The 22,794-nt window shown below is 40.2% G+C and overlaps 1 protein-coding gene across 1 annotated transcript; it reads left to right on the top strand.

The window, feature by feature from the left end:
• The first annotated feature begins 205 nt into the window (after positions 1-205).
• On the top strand, positions 206-20,975 carry PHYH (phytanoyl-CoA 2-hydroxylase). The gene is made up of 9 exons (XM_019973058.2): positions 206-362; positions 4,274-4,332; positions 5,428-5,538; positions 6,182-6,350; positions 12,969-13,050; positions 14,723-14,904; positions 16,834-16,983; positions 18,622-18,753; positions 20,578-20,975. Exons 1-9 carry the CDS (start codon positions 288-290, stop codon positions 20,629-20,631), a joined length of 1,014 nt encoding a protein of 337 aa, XP_019828617.2. The 5' UTR covers positions 206-287; the 3' UTR covers positions 20,632-20,975.
• Positions 20,976-22,794: the final 1,819 nt, after the last annotated feature.

Here is a 22,794-nt window from a genome sequence, read left to right as displayed (position 1 = left end):
TGGACGGAGAAGCCTGGTAGGCTACAGTCCATAGGGTCGCAAAGAGTCACGACCGAGCGACTTCACTTCACTTCAAAAGCAATAAGCTCTAGCAGGAAACACCCTCGCGGGAGGCCCATGGGGCGAATCTGCGCGCAGCGCCCTGGCCAACTCGGGAGGCGGTGCTACCCTAGCCCCGCCTCCTCGTCGAGCCACGTCCGCTCCACGCCCCTCCCTCTAAGAGAAGGCGGGGCCCCCCAACTGAGTTAAGTACCCGGAGGCCCGGCGCCAGGTACTGCCCTCCGGCCATGGACCGAAACCGAGCTTCCGCGCGCTTGACTGTCTTGCTGCGACACCTCGGTTGCCGCTCGGCCGGGACCATTGTATCCTTTGGGTTCGCGAGGTTTGAGCGTGAAGGGTGGCGGCTTTCAGGGCGCATTGCATAACCTCCCCGCTGGCTCTTCCTGGCTCCGCAGTCTCTGTCCCCGTTATGATCACATCTCTTTCGGGCGCTACGGGTCCCCAAGGCCCAAGAGGGGACTTTTCCGCCCGGTGGGGCTGCGGCTGCTGGCTCCAGCTCCTGGAGTGGCGTCGCTGTAATCTTCCTGGCCCTCTGTTCCCGGCTTTGGGAAGGGAGGGTGCGAAGTCCAAGCAGGGCTTCTCTCTGCTGCCCTGCACTTTGTGTACTTGACTACATCTGATCGTCCGGCTGCCGAGAGACAGAGACGGAACCCGGGGCGTAGAGCCACCTGGAGGAGCCGAGGGGTCCTCTCGAGGTGGAGCTGCCCCCCAGCTCTTCCTTCTCCAGGCGAGCCAGGTGAAGCTTACACTGTTTCCTGGAGAAGGGCTGGGTGTCCTGTGTCCGCTCCTGATCAGGCCTGAAATGAATCCAAGTCAATCTGTGCGCCACCGGTGTTGGATCCAGAGAGATGTCACTGTGGGCCTCAGAAATCAACTTGCTTTGCAGAATTGTTTTTGCGTGTTCAGTGATCTCATTCAGGGCGCACAGCACGGGCTGGGTTTCCCCGCCCCGCCAAGTGACCTGATTAGACTCTGCTCTGCTATATTTAGTTCTGAAATTTCTCCTAAAACGATTATACTGTTTCTTTTACTTCCATTGTTGCTCTCCCAACTGTGTTCCAAGCCTTGACGTATTCGAATCGTTATAAATTTAAAATCTCCTCCACAAACTGGTAAAGGGAACCCAAGTGACTATGTAATCTCACTTTACAGGTGAGAAAGCATTTGAGGTTAGGAGAAATTAACTTTCCTGAGCAAGGTCATTTAATGGAACCAGTGGTTGTCAAAGCGTGGTCCCCAGAGCAGCAGCAGCAGGACTACCTAGGTACTTGTTAGAAATGTAGGTACTCAGGCTCCTCTTAGACCTGTGGTATCAAATGCCTGGGAGTGTGACTAGCAACCTGTTTTCACTTAGTGTGATACTATTAATAGTTTAGTTGTGAGAAGTGCCAGTACATTGGGCCTGGATATAACTGGAAGTAGATTAAGGTTTCCGGGTCCAGTCTGTTATTATTTTTAAATTTTAATTGTGTTCTTTTTTTTTTTTTTTGCCAGGGTGGGAGGAGGGAGGGCAAGCTAACAGCACGGAGGCTTTTATTTCCCCCAGCAGGGATTGAACCCATCTGTGCCTGTTGCAGTGGAAGCACAGAGTCCTAACCACTGGACCGACAGAAAATTCCCTAAAATTTAATATCTGATCTCACTGGACTTAGTTATAATAGTGTTGAGGTCAGAGCTTGTTTTTTTTTTTTCATCTCTATTTCCTAGAACAGCACTGTCGAATACAAGCTCCTTGTGATGGTGGAAAAATGTTCTTTGCCGGTAGGGTTCAATGTGGCTATGAGCACTTGAAATGTGACAGTGCAGTTAAGGAACTGAAGTTTTCATTTTAATTCATTTCAATTTACGTAGCCAGAAGTGGTGAGCGTCTCTGCCTAAATTCACTAAATTTTCAGTGAATATAAGTGTGGTTTAGGCTTAAAGAAACTACTAGAAATTATGTGACAATTTCCTCCCAACCTTAATTATTCCTTTAAGAAATAAGGAATAAATTTTGAAGTAACAGTGCAGTGTTTAAATGCAGATAAACACAAAGAAGAAAATCTATATAACCCATAATTCCATTTCTCACAGATTATTATTTGTAAACACTTTGGTCTGTTTCTTTTCTATATATTTACATAATTGCATAATAACATATTCAGGACCATGCTGTACTGTACAGATTTTTGCATCCATTTTTTTCCAGGTTTACTAGCTTTGTATAGTAAACATAGTAAATGATTATTAGCTTTGTAAACGTTTTCACATACTAAGAAAATTCTCCAAGAACAACAATAACAAAAATAAAAACCATAATGCAGGAGTGGGAGAGAGGAGAAAAGGATTGGAAGGCTAATGTCTGGACTGTCCTGGCAGCTTCATTTTGTTGAGAACATCTGACAAAGATGTTAACTCTCTCCCTCGGGGAAAACAGACAGTAGCTAGTAATTCTGACTCTTGGCCCCCCTCTCCACCTTTTTCCACTTTGGAGACTTGTGAGATCTTAGTTTCCTGACCAGGGCCTTAACCCAGGCGCTGGGCAGTGAAAGGCCCGGGTCCTAACCACTGGACTGCCAGGGAATTCCCATCTTCTTGACTATTATATTGTCCCAACTTAGATACAGACATCATTGAAAAAGGATAACATGTTTATGTGAAGTGTCATTCAGAACGTAGCTCTTTCAGCTAAAGAAACAATGAAAAAAATGACCAAAACAAATGAGATCCTAAGTCAATCATCTGGTGATGACTGGATAGAAAACTAGAAGGAACTTTTAGACGTTTTAAGATATTTAGAAATGATACTGTACTATGTGGATTATATTTTTCTTGGAGTCATTGTTTATTTTATGAACTTTTTTTTTCTTTTGAGAAACCGCAGGTAATTCAGAGGCCTGTGAAAGGCTGTATGCTGCAGATCTTAAATTGAAAGCAACTAGCAATGGCACCCCACTCCAGTACTCTTGCCTGGAAAATCCCACAGATGGAGGAGCCTGGTGGGCTGTAGCCCATGGGGTTGCAAAGAGTCAAACACGACTGCGCGACTTCACTTTCACTTTTCACTTCCATGTCTTGGAGAAGGAAATGACAACCCACTCCAGTGTTCTTGCCTGGAGAATCCCAGGGACGGGGGAGCCTGGTGGGCTGCTGTCTATGGGGTCGCACAGAGTCCAACACGACTGAAGCGACTGAGCAGCAGCAGCAGCAGCAGCAGTGTTTCTTTACCCCATTCATTCTCCAAGTATTTTCCAGCCTCAATACAACCGAAAGATGCAACTTAGTTCTCTCAGAGTGATTTTAAAAACTTTTTATTTTATATTGGAATCTGTGGATTAACAATTTTGATAGTCTCAGGTAGACCAGCAGAGGGACTCAGCAATACATATACATGTATCCGTTCTCCCACAAATTCCCTCCCATCCAGGCTGCCACATAACATTGAGTAGAGTTCCCTGTGCTATACAGTAGGACTTTGTTGGTTATCCATTTTAAATATAGCAGTGTGGATGTGTCAATCCCAAGGCAGAGTGATTTTTTTAACTGAGGGTAGCATCTTGAAGCTTGAACTCTAGTAGGGGTTTGAAAAAGTTCTCTGGGTGAATCTGACACCCGTCATACCCACTTCTTCTGAGAAGCAGTGCTTTACAGAGGGGCACTCCACTAAACTGACAGGTGCTTATTCTTGAGTCAGAGTTGGCAAAAATTTTTTATAAAGATGTTCTTTTTTTTTTTTTTTTTAATGACCAGCCTGTTTCTAATATTTTGGATGAACTCCCACTAAGAGAAAAACTTCTTTTGAATAGAACATGATTCTCCTTATTTATAGAATAGAATAGAAAAAAAATTTTCCATTTTTATTCACTCAGTAGTTTAGTGGAAGAAATATCCAGGGGGAATAAAATATATGGAAAGTATGAATACAATGTTGGTCAAGTCTCAGCTCAGTTGTTTTCTGCTGGGTGACCTTGGACCAGTTACTGAACCCTGACCCCAGCCAAGGGTTTCTGCTCTGTGCAGTTGGCATAATAAAGCTCTTAGCTTCCAGGCACCTCCTTAGGCTATTGTGAAATGAGACGATCTAAGCAATAGTGCATCCGAGTGTTGGTGTGTAGTCGGTGTGCCTGATGACTGTGTAGGGCTGGTCTTCCCTTGTGAAAACCAATCCAGGGTGGGTTGATTCTAGAAGGGTGATGCCTGGACTTCACTTGATTTGCCTTAAATCACATCCTAGATAGCTCACCACACTTCGGGGGTTGGTTCTCTTGCCAGTTTCCATCCTCAACAATTCCAGTAAGTAGATATAATTTTAATTCTTAGCCATACAATGTATATAAACTTTTTTTCCCCAGTGATAACTCAGATATAAAATACATATTGACTGATAAGAATTCATTATACAAATCCTCTGAATCCAGGACTTGTTCTCATTAGAACAATTATGGAAATTTTTGAAGACACTTTCTATGTGTATTTTAAAATTTAGAAAGAAGGGAAAACATCACAAAGTGCGTAAGTTTATTTTATAAAATTCAGGCATGGTATATCTCGTTTAAATTAGCCAGGTTTTTTTTTTGGTCACTCTGATATCTCAGCTAGCATCTTTGGTTTATCTTAAAGTCACCTTTGAAGTGGAAGACATTGATCTCCGTGGAATATTCTCATAGAGTCAGAGTTCCAAAACAGAGGAATAGACAGGGGGATTTGAGTTTATGTGTGTGCTCTACACTTATTTAGATTTTGTTACTTTGATTTCTTCCGTAAATACATGAAGCAGACAATTAAAAACATAAAGTATATTGTTTGTTTCCTTTCTGAAAAACCATACATATTCATTACAGAATATATTTTAAAATCATAAAATAGGGTGAATTTAAAAAATCATTCATAATGCCATTACATAAAGGCAATCACTGTGAAACATATTTCTTTTGGCTTTATTTCTTTATAGTCTTCTTGTTTTAAACAAATAGTGTCTTGGTTTTACATCACTGTCATCACATTTTAATTTAATAAGCACTGTCCTTGCTATTATATGTTCTTCATTTTTAATGTCAAGTCATATCCCATTGAAAGGATATAATATAACCAGTTAATTATTCTTCCATTTCTTGGTGACAGTAATTAACGTTTCGGATTTAAAACTGAAAATTTGTTCAGATTATTTCTTTAAAGTTCTAGAAATAAAAGTGCTGAGTGGAAGAATACAAACATTTGTCAGGTTCTTGATAAATATTGTTAGGTTATGATTTTTATTTTTTTAATATAAATTTATTTATTTTACTTGGAGGCTAATTACTTTACAATATTATATTGGTTTTGCCATACATTGACATGAAGGTTATCATTTTTAAACTGGACTTATCTGAGATTTTTCTTTTCCTTTAGGTATACCCGGGAGAATAATGTTCTAAGCCTAGAACAGAGAAAATTTTATGAAGAAAATGGATTTCTTGTCATTAAAAATTTGGTGTCTGATGCTGATATTCAACGCTTTAGGTACAGTAACACTCTTTGATATATAACAGGAATGTGTATTGTGTGTGTGCAAGGGACTATGAGTAGGATTACCTTGTGTGTGTTCAGATATTTTTCAGGGATCGGGTTTGTTAGGAAGTGGCTTGTTAGAACCTAGGTTCAAGCCAGAGTGGCTTTAATCTCAGTCTCTTCAGTTAATGTTGTAGATATAGGGCAGTTTCCTTAACTTTTCCATGCCTGTTTCTATATCTGCAGAATGGGGAAAATAACAGTACTTATGCACTAGAGTGGTTTTAGGACTAAATAGGTAAAGTAGAGACAGAGTTCGTTGAACAGGGCCTACCTAGTGCATGGTGATGCTAGGGAGGTGTTTCCTCTTTTGTTCTGATGAAACCAAATCACAAATATTTCCCCACTGGTCCACTAAGCTATGGACTATTCAAATTCTGGTAGCGAATTTCAACTCCACAGTTAGGAGGCGGGCACTTCTGAGTTGGCCATTTTCTCCTTCCTGTCATCAGAACTGTTCGACTTGGGGCTTGAGGACCATTTAGTGCAGAGAAACCACTCCCAGGTCTTTGAGTCTTTCCACAGAACAAGTGGAAGGCCAGGCAGGTGCTTATCGCCTATGGTACTGACATCATTTACCAATTGAATTTTCTAGGAATGAGTTTGAAAGAATCTGCAGAAAGGAGGTGAAACCATTGGGATTGTCGGTGATGAGAGATGTCACCATCACAAAATCAGAATATGTGCCAAGTGAGAAAGTGGTTTCCAAGGTCCAGGATTTCCAAGAAGATGAGGAACTCTTCAGATACTGCACCCTCCCTGAGGTTCAAGACCTTCCTGTGCTTTCTTTCTCTTTAAGCTAATAGCCCATCTGCATGTCTGCCTCTGAAATCTTCGTAACTTTTTTGTTTCCATTTTATCTTGCTCTTTTCTACGGGCCTTCTCAGGTGGCGCTAGTGGTAAAGAACCCCCCTCCACTGCAGGAGACTTAAGAGACATGGGTTCGATCCCTGGTTTGAGAAGATCCCCTGGAGAAGGAAATGGCAAACCACTCCAGTATTCGTGCCTGGAAAAGCTCATGAACAGAGGAGCCTGGCAGGCTACATTCCATGGGGTCGCAAAGGATTAGACTCTTGCCCTTTTCTACTGGGGCCCTATAGCAGTAGTTCTTAATCAGAGGTGGACATTTGCAAATGTCTGGAGACATGTTTGCTTGTCAGGCAGGAGGGGTGGTGGGTTTTAATGCATAGAGATCCGGATCCATGCCACTGGGTCCAGGGATGCTGGATAATAGCCTGTTGCAGCAAACAAAGAATGATGCAGCCCAAAATGTCAGTAGTGCCAAGACTGAGAAATCCTCATAATTTTGCTATTTTTGCTGGAGAAGAACAGGAATTCTGTGGTAAACAGAGAGCCTTCTCACACTCCCTACAGGCATGTCCACAGGGATAAAAGTGCTAAGGTTTACCTATTGCAGATTGTTTTCAATTTGTCTTATGAATCTGGTCAGTAGAGGTATCTGTTTTTAAATTTAAACTAGGTTTTTAAAAAATTATTCTTTAAAAGTAGTTCATAGCTATGAAAATATCTAGTGTGGAATGACATGAAGGAAAAAGGAAATTCTCGCACCCCCTGCACCACTCACTGTTCAGTTTTACGTATTCATCTAGAACCATTTCAGGTATAATCAAGCATATTTGTATAACCCCACCTTTTGTGTAACAGGAAGCATCCTGGTTGTCACCTTGGTTTTTCCACTGGTAATACATATGAGAGAGACATCTTTCCATTGGTATCTATGGATCTACTTTATACTTTGTAAACTATTGCATAGTAATGCCTTGCGTGAATGTATTACAGTTTCATTTTTAAAAGAGTTTATTATTTTTTTCTCATTTATTTATTTTTGCTGGTGCTGTGTCTTTGTTACTGCGCATGGGCTCCTCTCTAGTTGAGGTGCATGGGATTCTCATTTTGTTGGCTTTTCTTTTTTTTTTTTTTTAATTTTATTTTATTTTTAAACTTTACAATATTGTATTAGTTTTGCCAAATATCGAAATGAATCCGCCACAGGTATACCTGTGTTCCCCATCCTGAACCCTCCTCCCTCCTCCCTCGCCATACCCTCCTTCTGGGTCGTTCCAGTGCATCAGCCCCAAGCATCCAGTATCGTGCATCAAACCTGGACTGGCGACTCATTTCATACATGATATTATACATGTTTCAATGCCATTCTCCCAAATCTCCCCACCCTCTCCCACAGAGTCCATAAGACTGATCTATACATCAGTGTCTCTTTTGCTGTCTCGCACACAGCGTTATTGTTACCATCTTTCTAAATTCCATATATATGCGTTAGTATACTGTATTGGTGTTTTTCTTTCTGGCTTACTTCACTCTGTATAATCAGCTCCAGTTTCATCCACCTCATTAGAACTGATTCAAATGTATTATTTTTAATGGCTGAGTAATACTCCATTGTGTATATGTACCACAGCTTTCTTATCCATTCATCTGCTGATGGGCATCTAGGTTGCTTCCATGTCCTGGCTATTATAAACAGTGCTGTGATGAACATTGGGGTACACGTGTCTCTTTCCCTTCTGGTTTCCTCAGTGTGTATGCCCAGCAGTGGGATTGCTGGGTCATAAGGCAGTTCTATTTCCAGTTTTTTAAGGAATCTCCACACTGTTCTCCATAGTGGCTATACTAGTTTGCATTCCCACCAACAGTGTAAGAGGGTTCCCTTTTCTCCACACCCTCTCCAGCATTTATTGCTTGTAGACTTTTGGATCGCAGCCATTCTGACTGGCGTGAAATGGTACCTCATAGTGGTTTTGATTTGCATTTCTCTGATAATGAGTGATGTTGAGCATCTTTTCATGTGTTTGTTAGCCACCTGTATGTCTTCTTTGGAGAAATGTCTATTTAGTTCTTTGGCCCATTTTTTGATTGGGTCATTTATTTTTCTGGAGTTGAGCTGTAGGAGTTGCTTGTATATTTTTGAGATTAGTTGTTTGTCGGTTGCTTCATTTGCTATTATTTTCTCCCATTCTGAAGGCTGCCTTTTCACCTTGCTAATAGTTTCCTTTGTTGTGCAGAAGCTTTTGAGTTTAATTAGGTCCCATTTGTTTAGTTTTGCTTTTATTTCCAATATTCTGGGAGGTGGGTCATAGAGGATCCTGCTGTGATGTATGTTGGAGAGTGTTTTGCCTATGTTCTCCTCTAGGAGTTTTATAGTTTCTGGTCTTACGTTGAGATCTTTAATCCATTTTGAGTTTATTTTTGTGTATGGTGTTAGAAAGTGTTCTAGTTTCAATATTTTACAAGTGGTTGACCAGTTTTCCCAGCACCACTTGTTAAAGAGATTGTCTTTTCTCCACTGTATATTCTTGCCTCCTTTGTCAAAGATAAGGTGTCCATATGTGCGTGGATTTATCTCTGGGCTTTCTATTTTGTTCCATTGATCAATATTTTTGTCTTTGTGCCAGTACCATACTGTCTTGATAACTGTGGCTTTGTAATAGAGCCTGAAGTAAGACAGGTTGATTCCTCCAGTTCCATTCTTCTTTCTCAAGATAGCTTTGGCTATTCGAGGTTTTCTGTATTTCCATACAAACTGTGAAATTATTTGTTCTAGCTCTGTGAAGAATACCGTTGGTAGCTTGATAGGGATTGCATTGAATCTATAAATTGCTTTGGGTAGTATACTCATTTTCAATATATTGATTCTTCCAATCCATGAACATGGTATATTTCTCCATCTATTAGTGTCCTCTGATTTCTTTCACCAGTGTTTTATAGTTTTCTATATATAGGTCTTTAGTTTCTTTAGGTAGATATATTCCTAAGTATTTTATTCTTTCTGTTGTAATAGTGAATGGAATTGTTTCCTTAATTTCTCTTTCTGTTTTCTCATTATTAGTGTATAGGAATGCAAGGGATGTCTGTGTGTTGATTTTATATCCTGCAACTTTACTATAATCATTGATTAGTTCTAGTAATTTTCTGGTGGAGTCTTTAGGGTTTTCTATGTAGAGGATCATGTCATCTGCAAATAGTGAGAGTTTTACTTCTTCTTTTCCAATTTGGATTCCTTTTATTTCTTTTTCTGCTCTGATTGCTGTGGCCAAAACGTTCAAAACTATGTTGAATAGTAATGGTGAAAGTGGGCACCCTTGTCTTGTTCTTGACTTTAGAGGAAATGCTTTCAATTTTTCACCATTGAGGATAATGTTTGCTGTGGGTTTGTCATATATAGCTTTTATTATGTTGAGGTATGTTTCTTCTATTCCTGCTTTCTGGAGAGTTTTTATCATAAATGGATGTTGAATTTTGTCAAAGGCTTTCTCTGCATCTATTGAGATAATCATATGGTTTTTATTTTTCAATTTGTTAATGTGGTGTATTACATTGATTGATTTGCAGATATTGAAGAATCCTTGCATCCCTGGGATAAAGCCCACTTGGTCATGGTGTATGATCTTTTTCATGTGTTGTTGGATTCTGATTGCTAGAATTTTGTTAAGGATTTTTGCATTTATGTTCATCAATGATATTGGCCTGTAGTTTTCTTTTTTTGTGGCATCTTTGTCAGGTTTTGGTATTAGGGTGATGGTGGCCTCATAGAATGAGTTTGGAAGTTTACCTTCCTCTGCAATTTTCTGGAAGAGTTTGAGCAGGATAGGTGTTAGCTCTTCTCTAAATTTTTGGTAGAATTCAGCTGTGAAGCCGTCTGGACCTGGGCTTTTGTTTGCTGGAAGATTTTTGATTACAGTTTCAATTTCCATGCTTGTGATGGGTCTGTTAAGATTTTCTATTTCTTCCTGGTCGAGTTTTGGAAAGTTGTACTTTTCTAAGAATTTGTCCATTTCTTCCACGTTGTCCATTTTATTGCCATATAATTGCTGATAGTAGTCTCTTATGATCCTTTGTATTTCTGTGTTGTCTGTTATGATCTCTCCATTTTCATTTCTAATTTTATTGATTTGATTTTTCTCCCTTTGTTTCTTGATGAGTCTGGCTAATATAAATATATTTTCACCCAACATGGGAGCGCCGCAATATGTAAGACAAATGCTAACAAGTATGAAAGGAGAAATTAACAATAACACAATAATAGTGGGAGACTTTAATACCCCACTCACACCTATGGATAGATCAACTAAACAGAAAATTAACAAGGAAACACAAACTTTAAACAATACAATAGACCAGTTAGACCTAATTGATATCTATAGGACATTTCATCCCAAAACAATGAATTTCACCTTTTTCTCAAGCACACATGGAACCTTCTCCAGGATAGATCACATCCTGGGCCATAAATCTAGCCTTGGTAAATTTAAAAAAATAGAAATCATTCCAAGCATCTTTTCTGACCACAATGCAGTAAGATTAGATCTCAATTACAGGAGAAAAACTATTAAAAATTCCAACATATGGAGGCTGAACAACACACTGCTGAATAACCAACAAATCACAGAAGAAATCAAAAAAGAAATCAAAATTTGCATAGAAACTAATGAAAATGAAAACACAACAACCCAAAACCTATGGGACACTTTAAAAGCAGTGCTAAGGGGAAAGTTCATAGCAATACAGGCATACCTCAGGAAACAAGAAAAAAGTAAAATAAATAACCTAACCCTACACCTAAAGCAACTAGAAAAGGAAGAAATGAAGAACCCCAGGGTTAGTAGAAAGAAAGAAATCTTAAAAATTAGGGCAGAAATAAATGCAAAAGAAACAAAAGAGACCATAGCAAAAATCAACAAAGCCAAAAGCTGGTTCTTTGTTGGCTTTTCTCGCTGCGGCTCTCAGGCTCCAGAGCTGGAGCTCAGCAGTTGTGGTGCGTGGGCTTAGGTGCTCCTTGTGTGTGGAATCTTCCTGGAGCAGAGATCAAATCCATGTCCCCTGCACTGGCAGTGGGGTTCTTATCCACTGTAGCATAAGGAAGTCCTGTACTATGGTTTCTGACCAGTCATTTAGAATGGTTAAAAAGGACACTTTGCACAAAATACTTATTAGAACTTATACCCCAAGTGCTGTTAGAAAGTCTGATTCTTGAAGACTGCACAGCTGAGGCATCTGGGAGGTCCGGCCTCTTGAGTTGGGGACGAGAAGGGAAGTGGCCTCTCTGAACCACACATTCTTCCCAACCTCACGTCCTGTTTTGGAAATGAAAATTGTGTGGGTGGATCATGATAAAAGCTGGAAATTATAGGCAGCATGTGGTAGAATGTCTGTCAGGATGTTCCTACTTCCGTAACCTGCAAACCATGTGTCTGGTGGTTCATGCAATGATTTTTTACGAGGTAGGTATTCTTCTAATAGCTATGTATTTATTTTAATATATATTGGAAAAATGAACCAGCACCTCAAACCCATGAGTTGAAGAATTTTATTAATCAGGATAAGACTAAGATAAGACCTAGGGAGAATATCTGCTAAACATATTGGGAAGTTCTGCAAAGCAGGACAGAAAATCTGAGGATGGCTCTTGAATGATGACCATTTAGAAAATCGCAGCCTAGGAGAGATAAATTGGAAGATTGGGATTGACACATACACACACTGTATAGAAAACAGACAACTAATAACAATTACTGTATAGCACAGGAAACTGTACTCAGTACTCAGTAATGGCCTATATGAGAAAAGAATCTTAGTGTATATATGTGTGTGTATAACACTTTCATTTCACTATACACCTGAAACTAACACAACTTTATAATTCAACTATACCCCATCAAAATTAAAAAAAGAAATGAAAAGAACAGCCCTTTTGCCATTTTTTGAATACCCCCCCAGAATGACAAAAACAAACTTTTTATTAAAAAAACAAGCATTAGGCCAGACTCCTGGGATTTTTGTAACATTTCAAGTGTTTTATACTCAAATTGCCTACATTCCTTATACAGAAGAGATCATATAAGTGAAAGCCATAGAATGTGCTTCACTTTTTGTAGTCAGACAGAATTAGAGATTGAATATGGATATGAATTTGAGTGAACTCCGAGAGGCAGTGGAGGACAGGGAAGCCTGGTGTGCTGCAGTCTATGGGGTCGCAAAGGGTCAGACACGACTTTGTGACTGAACAACATCATTGTCTTTTTCATTCAACTGGCCCTGCCATTTTGGGCATCATTTTCATGGGAGGTCTTATTCCTGCCCTTCGTAGCTGGTGTCTCAGAGAAATTCATGACTCTGTTGTAGAAGAAGCACTTAGATTTTCAGCTGGTTCTAAGAAGCCTGTTTCAGAGTGTTTATGATGATTTCCAGTTGCTCACTTTTGCGTGGTTTGTTTGCAAGGTTGTGAAATATTGATTGATTGATTGATTTAAATGACTGCCAACGGGGTTCTAGTATAGATAGATGTACTCTGTGCCACATACTTGTGCATCTGATTTCCCATGAACTTTTCCCTCCTTTTTCCTTAGATTCTGAAATATGTGGAGTGCTTCACTGGACCCAATATTATGGCCATGCATACAATGCTGATAAACAAACCTCCAGATTCTGGTAAAGAGCTCTCATTGGTAGAGGAAAAGCAAAAGCAAACAAATAAAAAAAAAAGTGTTTAATTAAATTATATAAGATTGATGTGCTAACTAATAGCAAAGTGCACAACTGCTTAATTTTTGCATAAATGAATATATATACTTTAAGTCTCAAAGTAGCTTACATCATAACAACACTGAAGTATAATAGCGATGCTGATGTTAACTAGGGTTATTGCTGGGATTGTAGACAAGTGGCTTCTGAAAGATGCAGTTTAATAAAACACAACTGTCTCTCTACCCCACAGACTCCTGATATTCAGCATCTCTAAGATTTGTTACCCACTCTCACCCATGCATGAGGGTGTGGACTTTGGCTTCCTGATCTGAAGACAGTATTATTACTAACAAATTTAAAACTGAACTTATGTATCAAATACCATAGCTATTCTCAAAATTTTCTGTGCTTGGTAAAATGTAGCTTCTAAGCCCTCCCTCCTAGAGAGACTGATTCAGAAAATAGAAACTAGGAACCTGGATTTTATTAACCATACTCAGAGATACTAATGCAGATGGCTCTTGGCCACACTGAGAAATTCAGCTAAATCAGCTATTAGAAATCTTTAATCTGTTTCTACTCTGTCTCTGTCCTGATGGCCAAGAGAGGTTTATGTGCTAAGCCTACATACAGGCTTAGCCTAACATCAGCAGGCCTTTCCCTCCCTGGGTGTCCTGCCTGGAGAAATCCCCTGGCCTGGGGGAACTACGTTCAGAAGGCAATTCTAGGGGAGAATGTGAATGTGTGTGTAGTATCTCTGATTCTCCACAGTGATGGCAGAACCAAATGGTTCTAGTTTGGTGCTGAAACCTCTGAGAGTCCTTCTATTTATATATTTAGTTAATTAAGGAATACTTTTTTAATATCAGCCACTTAGAAGTTTATCAGAAGGCCTCAGATTGACCACTCTAATTAGTCAACGTTTTTGGGGAATACTCTCCAATATGTTGGCCACCTGATGGGAAGAACTGACTCATTAGAAAAGACCCTGATGCTGGGAAACACTGAAGGCAGGAAGAGAAGGGGACAACAGAGGACCAGATGGTTGAATGTCATCACTGACTCGATGGCATGAGTTTGACCAAGCTCTGGGAGTTGCTGATGGACAGGGAAGCCTGGTGTGCTGCAGTCCATGGGGTCCCAAAGAGTCGGACTCAACTGAGCGACTGAGCTGACTTGGAGAATGCTAAGCTCTGTGCCCAAATCAGAGTTAGGGAGGAATAAAGCACAGTGGAGATGATGACATATGCACAGATTTCTAGAAAATAGTGTAAGTAGTCCTCGGTTACCAGAAACCCAGAAAGAATCACAGGATCCAGAGGCATTGTGCTGATTCAGTCTTCTAATTTGGAGAAGGCAATGGCACCCCACTCCAGTACTCTTGCCTGGAAAATCCCATGGATGGAGGAGCCTGGTAGGCTTCTGTCTATGGGGTCGCACAGAGTCGGACTCTACTGAGCTACTTAGCAGCAGCAGCAGTCTTCTAATTTGGTGCTCATCTATAGAGGTGGTTTTCTTCAGTATTGTCTCATCTGTTTGGCTTTTGCAAGGATAGTTCATTGTTCTGGCTTTTCAGGCAGAGGAGAATAATACTGGGACTCAAGTTTATTTATTTTAACAACAGATTCTGTTTCAGGAAAGAAGACATCCCGTCATCCCTTGCACCAGGATCTGCACTATTTCCCCTTCAGGCCCAGCAATAGCATCGTTTGTGCCTGGACAGCCATGGAGCACATTGACCGGAACAATGGCTGTCTGGTTGTGCTCCCAGGGACACACAAAGGCCCCTTGCAACCCCATGATTATCCCCAGTGGGAGGTAAGTCTGCTAGACGGCTGAGTCTTGATCAGAACCTTTTGTTGTTTTGATTTCACATCAGTATACATAAGGAGCTTTGCCAATAAGATGACATTTCCTTTCTTAGCAAAACATTGTTCTAGGATTTCAAATGAGCAGGGAAAATTCCAGGATGGCTGATCACACGATCACCTTTATTCTTTCAACAAGTACTTGAAGGCCAACCAAAGTGGTGGACTTTGGTGATGCTATAAAAGATCTGAGATTATAAAGCCTAACTGCAGAGGTCAGACACAAACACAGTAACACCAGATATGTATGCCAAGTGAGTTGTACACACTGACTGTTAGTTCTCTCAGTAAAAAAGAGGATCATCTGCTTCCACCTGAAGAGATCAGCAGAGAAAGGCTCTGGGGAGGACTGAGCAGTATTCCATTATGAGGCTGTTCCATGATTTATCAATTCAGCTGGTGATACTGGAGGACTGTTCAGTGCTTTGGGGCCCATGAGTGAGGAGATCAAATCATTTCTTCAAGAATGATAACCCTGTGGTCTGGCACAGAATGTATTGCAGGAATAGGAGTCCAGAGACAGAGAAACCGGAGAGGACTCCCATAGCATTTAGATGTAAGGCAATAAGGTCTCACAATCCTGTAATAACGATCAAGGTGGGAAGAGCACATTTTGTTAAGGCAGAAAGAGTACACATTGGTTCTGTGAGATGTAAAGAATATGGCTTTCAGGACTTCAGTGTCAACTAGTTAGAAGTCTTGAACTGAGGATTAGTGCCAGGTGAAAATACCTTGAGTCTAGATTCTGCTATAAAATCTGAAATTCTTCAGTTAAGTTTTGGTTTAGGAAAGGTTGGTGCAAGCAATAGAAGTGGGCTCTCAGTGACTCAAGCTGAAGGGAGGGCCCCTTGGACATGCAGAATCCGTGGGCAGGCTGCCAGCTCTGGAGGATGAGGAGGAAAGAGGAAGTCCTTCTTCAGTGGGAACAGTTGGGCTGCAGCACCTGGAGTGGCCAGATGTACCTTGACAATGTCCAGTCGCTTCAGTCATCTGCTCAGATTCAAAGTAGCAGCAATGGGAGGTGAGACGAGCTTATCTTGCTCACTTTCCACATTGGGCAGGAGGCAAAGACTCAACACAGTGCAGTAGGGAGCAGTCATTCCCAAAATGGAATTTGGAGTTGGAATAGTCTTAGGAAAGGAAATGGGATGCTCTCCTCCAAAGACCCATAAAAGATTGCAAACGTTGTTACTTCTCGTCTCAGTTTGTTTCATAAAGATATAACTATTATCTAATGTAATAACTAACCTTGAAAATATTTTTAAAATTGTTAGAAAATAGTTTGAAAACAAACAACGATTTTTGTTTTTTTCCTTTTGTGCAGTGATTGACTTGGAAAAACAGGGAGTGGAAAATATTTTAAAAGCTAATGTTTTAATTTACTCTTCTTTCTTTACTCTGGATCTGACCTACTTGGTTTCTGGGCTGAGAAAAGACTGAGAATTTTCTCTCTGCGAGTTGGGAGAACAGTTAGCTTCTCAGAGATACTTCTGAGTAATAGAGTAGTGATTGATACAAGTTCCAGGTGAGGAGAAGAGCATGCTGGGGAAGAATGAGCATGGGTTCACCAGGAAAGGTGGTCTCTGTATTCCCGCAAAATGTAAAGCTGATCTGGGTCTTCAGTTATCATTCAGTAATGAACCATAGGTGGAAATTCCAAATATTTCGTCAGGTCTAAAAAATTCACGATTCACACATGGCTTTCTAAAAGCAGTCAACTGAGAAAGTTTGGTATATGTAAGTTTTTTTAATATCTAATTTATTTATCTCTTTCTCTTCAAAGAACTTAGAGAAGGTTTGTTTTCCCTGATGAGTCATTGATAAGAGTTTTGATTCTTGGCTTCTTCACTTTTGGACTTGGCTTCTCTCGTGTTTTTAGGGAGGAGTCAACATCATGTTCCACGGGATCCAGGACTATGACAAAAACAATGCCCGGGTGCACTTGGTGATGGAGAAGGGAGACACCGTCTTCTTTCACCCTTTGCTCATCCATGGATCTGGTCGGAACAAAAGTCAAGGATTCCGGAAGGTACACATTCACATCACAGCACTGTTTGAAGATGAATGCATGAGGAAGAAAAGTATCCCAATACATGAAAAGTTAAAGGAGTTGTAACTTTTAACTCAGCTGCCCTTTAGTCTGGTGTATTTACCAGGAAATATATTTGTCTCCCTCATGCTTTGTTGCTTTCAGCAGTAAGAAGCTAGATGACCTTAGGATGCCATCACTATTGAACATTCGTGGAATTTCTCCAGACAGAGAGCATAGTTACTTGGCAACTGATAGCATGTTTTCAGAGGAAAAGATAAAAGCAGACATACATACCAAATAATAACATTTGGAAGGTATACAGCTCATATAAGGGGAACGTCTGTAATATTATTGCTATTGGTTAAAATATTATTGATTGGAAAGGAAGGTGTGAATTGGCCACCCAGAAATCAGATATGGCCATGTTTTTCACTCCTTAGCCTCAGAGTGTTTTCAGGTTTATAAGATCAGTGCTTACATTAAAAACTGACAGAATTTCTCATAAGAGCCCAGATTTCTTGCTTCTCTAAAATTCAGCAGATCTGATGATATGCTGGGCTCACATTTCCCTAGGATGACATGGCTGTTGATACTAAATATTAGTGTCTTCTTTGGGGCTGAGTGAAGCTTTCCAGTTTATCACAACAGCTCTCTGTTTCCCTGTGGCTGAGGGTTAGTTGTCAGATTTCATCCTCCATTCATTCAGATATCCACCAGGCTCAACAGGACTGAGATGAGCCAGAGGCAAGAAGGCAGTTCCCTCAGAGGCTCAAAAAACTCAGTATCCAGTTAAATAATATCTTAATGCCAGTTAAAAGAAATAAAAATTAATGCCAAAAAGTCCATGGTGAGCACAATACCAAAATTTTAAAAAAAGATCAGACCCTCTAATACCATGATACCCAGAACTGTGCAAAAGGAAGATATAGGCACTACACTGGAAATAGTGTGTTTTAATATACTAACTTGATGGTTTTTCAATATTTTTGACTGATTTACAGTTTGGGAAAATATTAACCATTGAAAAATGCATAAAAGCGTACAGGTAGGAGTGTACATGTCTTCTCTTTTGCCTCAGGCTCCAATATGGTGCAGAATAGTATTAGGGTTTCCATGGGAAATAAATTTTGTGACTCAACTGCCTAGAAATCTGTAAGAAGTAGGCAGATCTTCTGATGGGTGCAATCACCCTAAGAGAACTAACTTGTGGCAAGGAAGGTGAGTTTCAGCTATCACCTTGCAAGTTAGATCTGTTTATAAGTCCTTCGAGACTGGGGAGAACCAAGTAACTTCCATCTTACTTTCAAAAGGAAACAAGATGAGTATTTTATGTGAATGCTATCAGACTGGAACTGTGCTTTAGATTGGAGAGGGGGTGTCTGTGTATTATTTTCTGTTGCCAGGTCTTTTCAGTTTTTCTTCCCCCATCATCTGTGGCCATTGAAATACCAACTCATTACACCCTCCACTAAATTCTGTAGCTGAGGTGATGAGAAACCCTGAAATACATTCCTTAGTAGGACTTGGCAATATCCTTCATTTGAAAAATAAAATGCTGAAAAGTTAAAGATTTCTTCCTTACATAATTCTGTTCCCTGCCCTGCATATAATTTTGGATCATAATAATTTCCACAGGCAATTTCCTGCCATTTTGCGGATGCCAACTGTCACTACATAGATGTGGAGGGCACCAGTCAAGAAAACATTGAAAAGGAAGTTGTTGATATAGTCAGGAAAAAGTATGGATTTAAAGACGTCACTCTGAAGGTATGTTTGTATGAAAAGACAAAGTAAAGATCTCAGTTTGTTCTTTAGATGCTTAATAGTGTCATACCTGATTCAGTTTGAAGGTATAAAGTGTGTAGGTTTACAGCTCCTTTTGGAAACATTGCTGAGACCTTCTAGGAACGACAGAGGGTTTTGTTTGTACTACTTGCTTCCCCAGTGTGGGGGACCTGGTTTCTCTAAGTCTTCGGGCAGGCCATCGTGTTCCAGAACAGACAGGTAGGAGAGGAAATAGCAGATTCAGAGATGAGGAAATGGAAGACAAAGCAACTTTCTGAACTCATAGTTGTAAATGGTTTGGGCTGTCAATCATAGGCCTCCTTTATTTGTAAAGAAAGCAATTTTCAAGCAAGTGTTTGTTTGGGTCAGTTTGCACTGGGAATTTAAGGACAGCCTATATGTACAGATGGGAAATCACTGATGCTTTTCATAGTGGTGTTAAGACAGTATTTCATATGCCTGCCTAATTAATACACATCACTGTAGATTATTTGTTTTTTTTTTTTTAACTTTTTACTTTGTATTGGGGTGTGAAGCCAACTAACAACATTGTTATACTTAGATTGTTTGTTCTTTACTGGTGAATATTGCATGCTGTTGCTGATCAATAACTAATTATCAGTCAAGGCAACTAAATAAAGTTAGTTTGTATTGTAGGTGATTATATTTGGGGCTCTGAAGCAAGAAGCTGAACTTATTAGATAATCATAAATGCATCATCTATTTCGGGGTGACATGACCCCCAAGTAGACTGAATGTAATGAGAACACAGGGCCTCCCGGTACTTTGAAGAGCCTCGCATGCCAACAACAGCCTTCTGAAAAAACTTCCCACCTCAAGAGTCTTCATCCACCCTTGAGCCATTTTCTGTCTAGAATCTCTGAATGTATCCCCATATCTGAAGATGCTCTGACCTCACATTTGCATCTCCTGGACAGTCTTGTCCTTCCTTTGTCCAGCAATTAAATGTCCTAGAAATGCAACCTATTTTGCCACTTGGGTCTTCCATCCAACACCCTGAATTTTAAGGCAGGATAAAAAACATATATATTCTGTTTGAGGTCTGTCAGGGTTGTACTAATGAATCAGTTCCTCTATTTCTTTTCATGACTGTCTCAGCTATAGTTTATGGACTTTACTTAAAAGAACAACACTAACTCTGCTATAGAGTTCTTTGCAGGCACAAAAGCATGTCCCTGTCCCTTTTCTTTACCAAAACTCAATGGAGCAGTCGAGATAGCTCCACACTCTTCATGAGAAAATGAAGAGTTCAAGAGAATGGCCTCAGTTACTTAAGTGACTGAGATTTCAGAGGAGGTCCAATTCCAAAATTATTCTTCTAGCATACTTTGCTGTTTGCAGAAAAATAAGCAAAAAGTTTGAATTGTCTTATTAGGAACAAAGAAGAAAAAACCAATCCAGTAGCGTAGGACATCATTTTCAGGAGCAGATCACTCAGAATGGGGCAGGCAAACATCACCAAGGGCAGCAGGAGCTTAGGTATTAAACAGTTTTGTGACCAAACATAACAGCAGGTCCCAACACCTCTAATCAACACAAGTGCCAAGCAAAGCATAATGACAGTGTGAGGACTCACTGTCTTGGCTTATGAAACACGATTTTAGATATTGGTGAGTAAATTAATTAGAGTCTCAGAATGTGGTTTTTATTTACTACCTTATGACTATTGTGGAGGGCTGTCTTTCCCTCCCATTTAATGATGAGTAGATGCCAGAAATCTTTGTCTTGTGGTGAATAGGTAAATCCAAGTTCCCAGAAACTCATTGTGTTTGGTATTATTTGCAGGATGTTTGGACATTTCGAGGGCGTGTTGTGAAAGGAGAAAGAATCAACCTTTGAAATAGCCCTTTGCTCAAACTCTTGTCAAGAAAACCAAGGTGGAACAAGATGTCAGAGAAAAATCTTTCTCAATGAGATGATGTAATCGTTTCTATCCATGTTAACAAAATCCAAGTGCACAGATGCAGCACTTCACTGCGCATGGGTAATTCTGCAGTATGGTGGGATGCTTTAATGGATATAAAATAGTAAAAGTGAAATATTACTGTTTTAAGGAAAACTTGGGGTTGCAAATAACAAAGGTGATGCATAAAGAAGTGGGTTAGATCAGTTTCTTTCACTCAATTAACGCTTTACCCAAGCAAGGTTTAATGCTCTGAAATAAAGAATCCACCACCTCCCAATATTGTGTTGTGTGAGATCTCTTTGCAAATCTGGAACAATGAATATTAGAGATGCATTTAGTAAAAGGTCTAAGAAGGGCATCTGGGTGTAAAATAAGGGTGGAAACTCACATTCTGACACAGGATTCCTTCCATGGCCTCTCTAGGCCACCATGCGCCTTAAAAAAACTGACTGGATCTTTCCAAGTCTTTTTGTCTAAAGAAAGAAGACCAGAGAAATAACTTTCTCTGTCAATTCATATTCAGCATAGCAGCTGAAAACATTCAGCATTTATGAATGAAACCTAATCTCTTTGAAGGTCCAGGAAAGCTTTTAAAATAGTTCTGGTTTGGATATCAAGTGGCATGTGCTACAGAGATTTAATTTAATAGAGCATTGTATTTCTCCACCAGCTGACGGCAGCAAGGAGTCATAATTCTTCTTTTTATAAATTCTGGTTGAATCTTCAGTAAGAAAAACAGAATAAGGAAAAGGGTCCCTTTCTTTAAGCAAAGCATGCGTTTTCCTACATGTTGATTGCTGATTCTGTCAGTTTCTCTGTAAGGACACCCAGTTTAAGCTCAGGTCCAGATGGAAACTGGGGAAGACATGAAAATCCCTGACGTGCTCTCAGGACTATGGAATAACTGGAAATAAAATGTATATGTGGAAAGTCAGCATAAACAGCATGTATGGGACACTGTTCGCAAGAAACTGTTCAAACTAACTTTAAAATACATTTGAAACCTTAGACTTCAGGAGGAAAATCAGACAGCAGAATGTCATCTCCCTGGTGCAGTTCTGAGTGAACTGCAGCCAGTCAGTCAGGAGACACTTCCCCTCGTTTCTGTGTGCCTTGTGCCAACTAGTTCATCTAACAAATATCCAAGCATCTGTTACTGAACAAGGTTCATTCTGCACTAGTTTCTAGAAATGTATTTCAAGAGGAACTGCTCCGAACAGAGATTTACAGCAAAGAGAAAAGACAGAACTGTTTCAGGTCGGCCTCCTCCAAGGAGGAGTGTGGGAGTGCTCCATGTGTAAGCGCATGGAAGCACAGGGGAAAGGGAACCGGGAGAGTGCAGTCAGGTATCATCTTGATTATTGTGCACAGGTGTGAGTAAGCCTCGGCCTCTGAAAGTTCAGATGTGGAGACGCTTGCCAGAGACTGGGGCTTCCCAACATCACTCAGCTGGAAAAGAAGCCACCTGCAATGATGGAGGCCTCAGTTGCTTTCTTGAGTCAGGACGTTCCCCTGGAGAAGGTGAAAGGTTGTTGCTGAACCACGCAAGACGCTGGGATTCTTGGTCTCCGGAGGAGAAGAATTCAATCAGGGGCCAGAAATGAAGCTTGATTGCTCAAAGCTTTTTGTGTGCAGTAAAGTTTCATTAAACTATACAAGAGAGAAAGCTTCTGACATAGACATCAGAAGGAGCAGAAAGAGGACCCCCACCCCTGCTAGTCTTTAGCTGGATGTTATACAGGTACTAGCAGTCGGCTAATTAAAGAAAGGAAATGTCTCAAAACTCAGAGAATGGCACCAGGTGAGTCATCCCGGGCCATAAAATGATTGACGTGAATCTTGAAGAAAGGCAGATTTCCATACAAATATACAGTTTCATTAACATAGATTAGGAGAAAAATGTATGAGTATAACATACTGGCTGGTCATATCATTTCTGAGCCTTTAGGTGGAACCGACTTGAAGATAGAGCATAGGACATTAATATAGCTTAAGACAAATGTTTCCATAAGAAAAGTGCATTGGTTAGCTCACGGTTTGAGAAAAGTTAAGTTCAGGTGGAGCTAGGTGTCATTATGGCAACACAGAATTTCGAA

The sequence above is a fragment of the Bos indicus genome, chromosome 13 (assembly GCF_029378745.1).
Source record: "Bos indicus isolate NIAB-ARS_2022 breed Sahiwal x Tharparkar chromosome 13, NIAB-ARS_B.indTharparkar_mat_pri_1.0, whole genome shotgun sequence".
Taxonomy (NCBI): Eukaryota; Metazoa; Chordata; class Mammalia; order Artiodactyla; family Bovidae; genus Bos; species Bos indicus.
This window is presented reverse-complemented; position numbering and strand designations above follow the sequence as displayed.

What these genes read in the sequence shown, in the direction of transcription:
- PHYH (XM_019973058.2), top strand. Translation starts at nt 288, where the DNA reads ATGGACCGAAACCGAGCTTCCGCGCGCTTGACTGTCTTGCTGCGACAC. An exon ending in TTCCATCCTCAACAATTCCA is followed by an intron (nt 4,333 to 5,427) that starts GTAAGTAGATAT and finishes CTTTTCCTTTAG; the next exon opens with GTATACCCGGGAGAATAATG. An exon ending in AAACAAACCTCCAGATTCTG is followed by an intron (nt 13,051 to 14,722) that starts GTAAAGAGCTCT and finishes ATTCTGTTTCAG; the next exon opens with GAAAGAAGACATCCCGTCAT.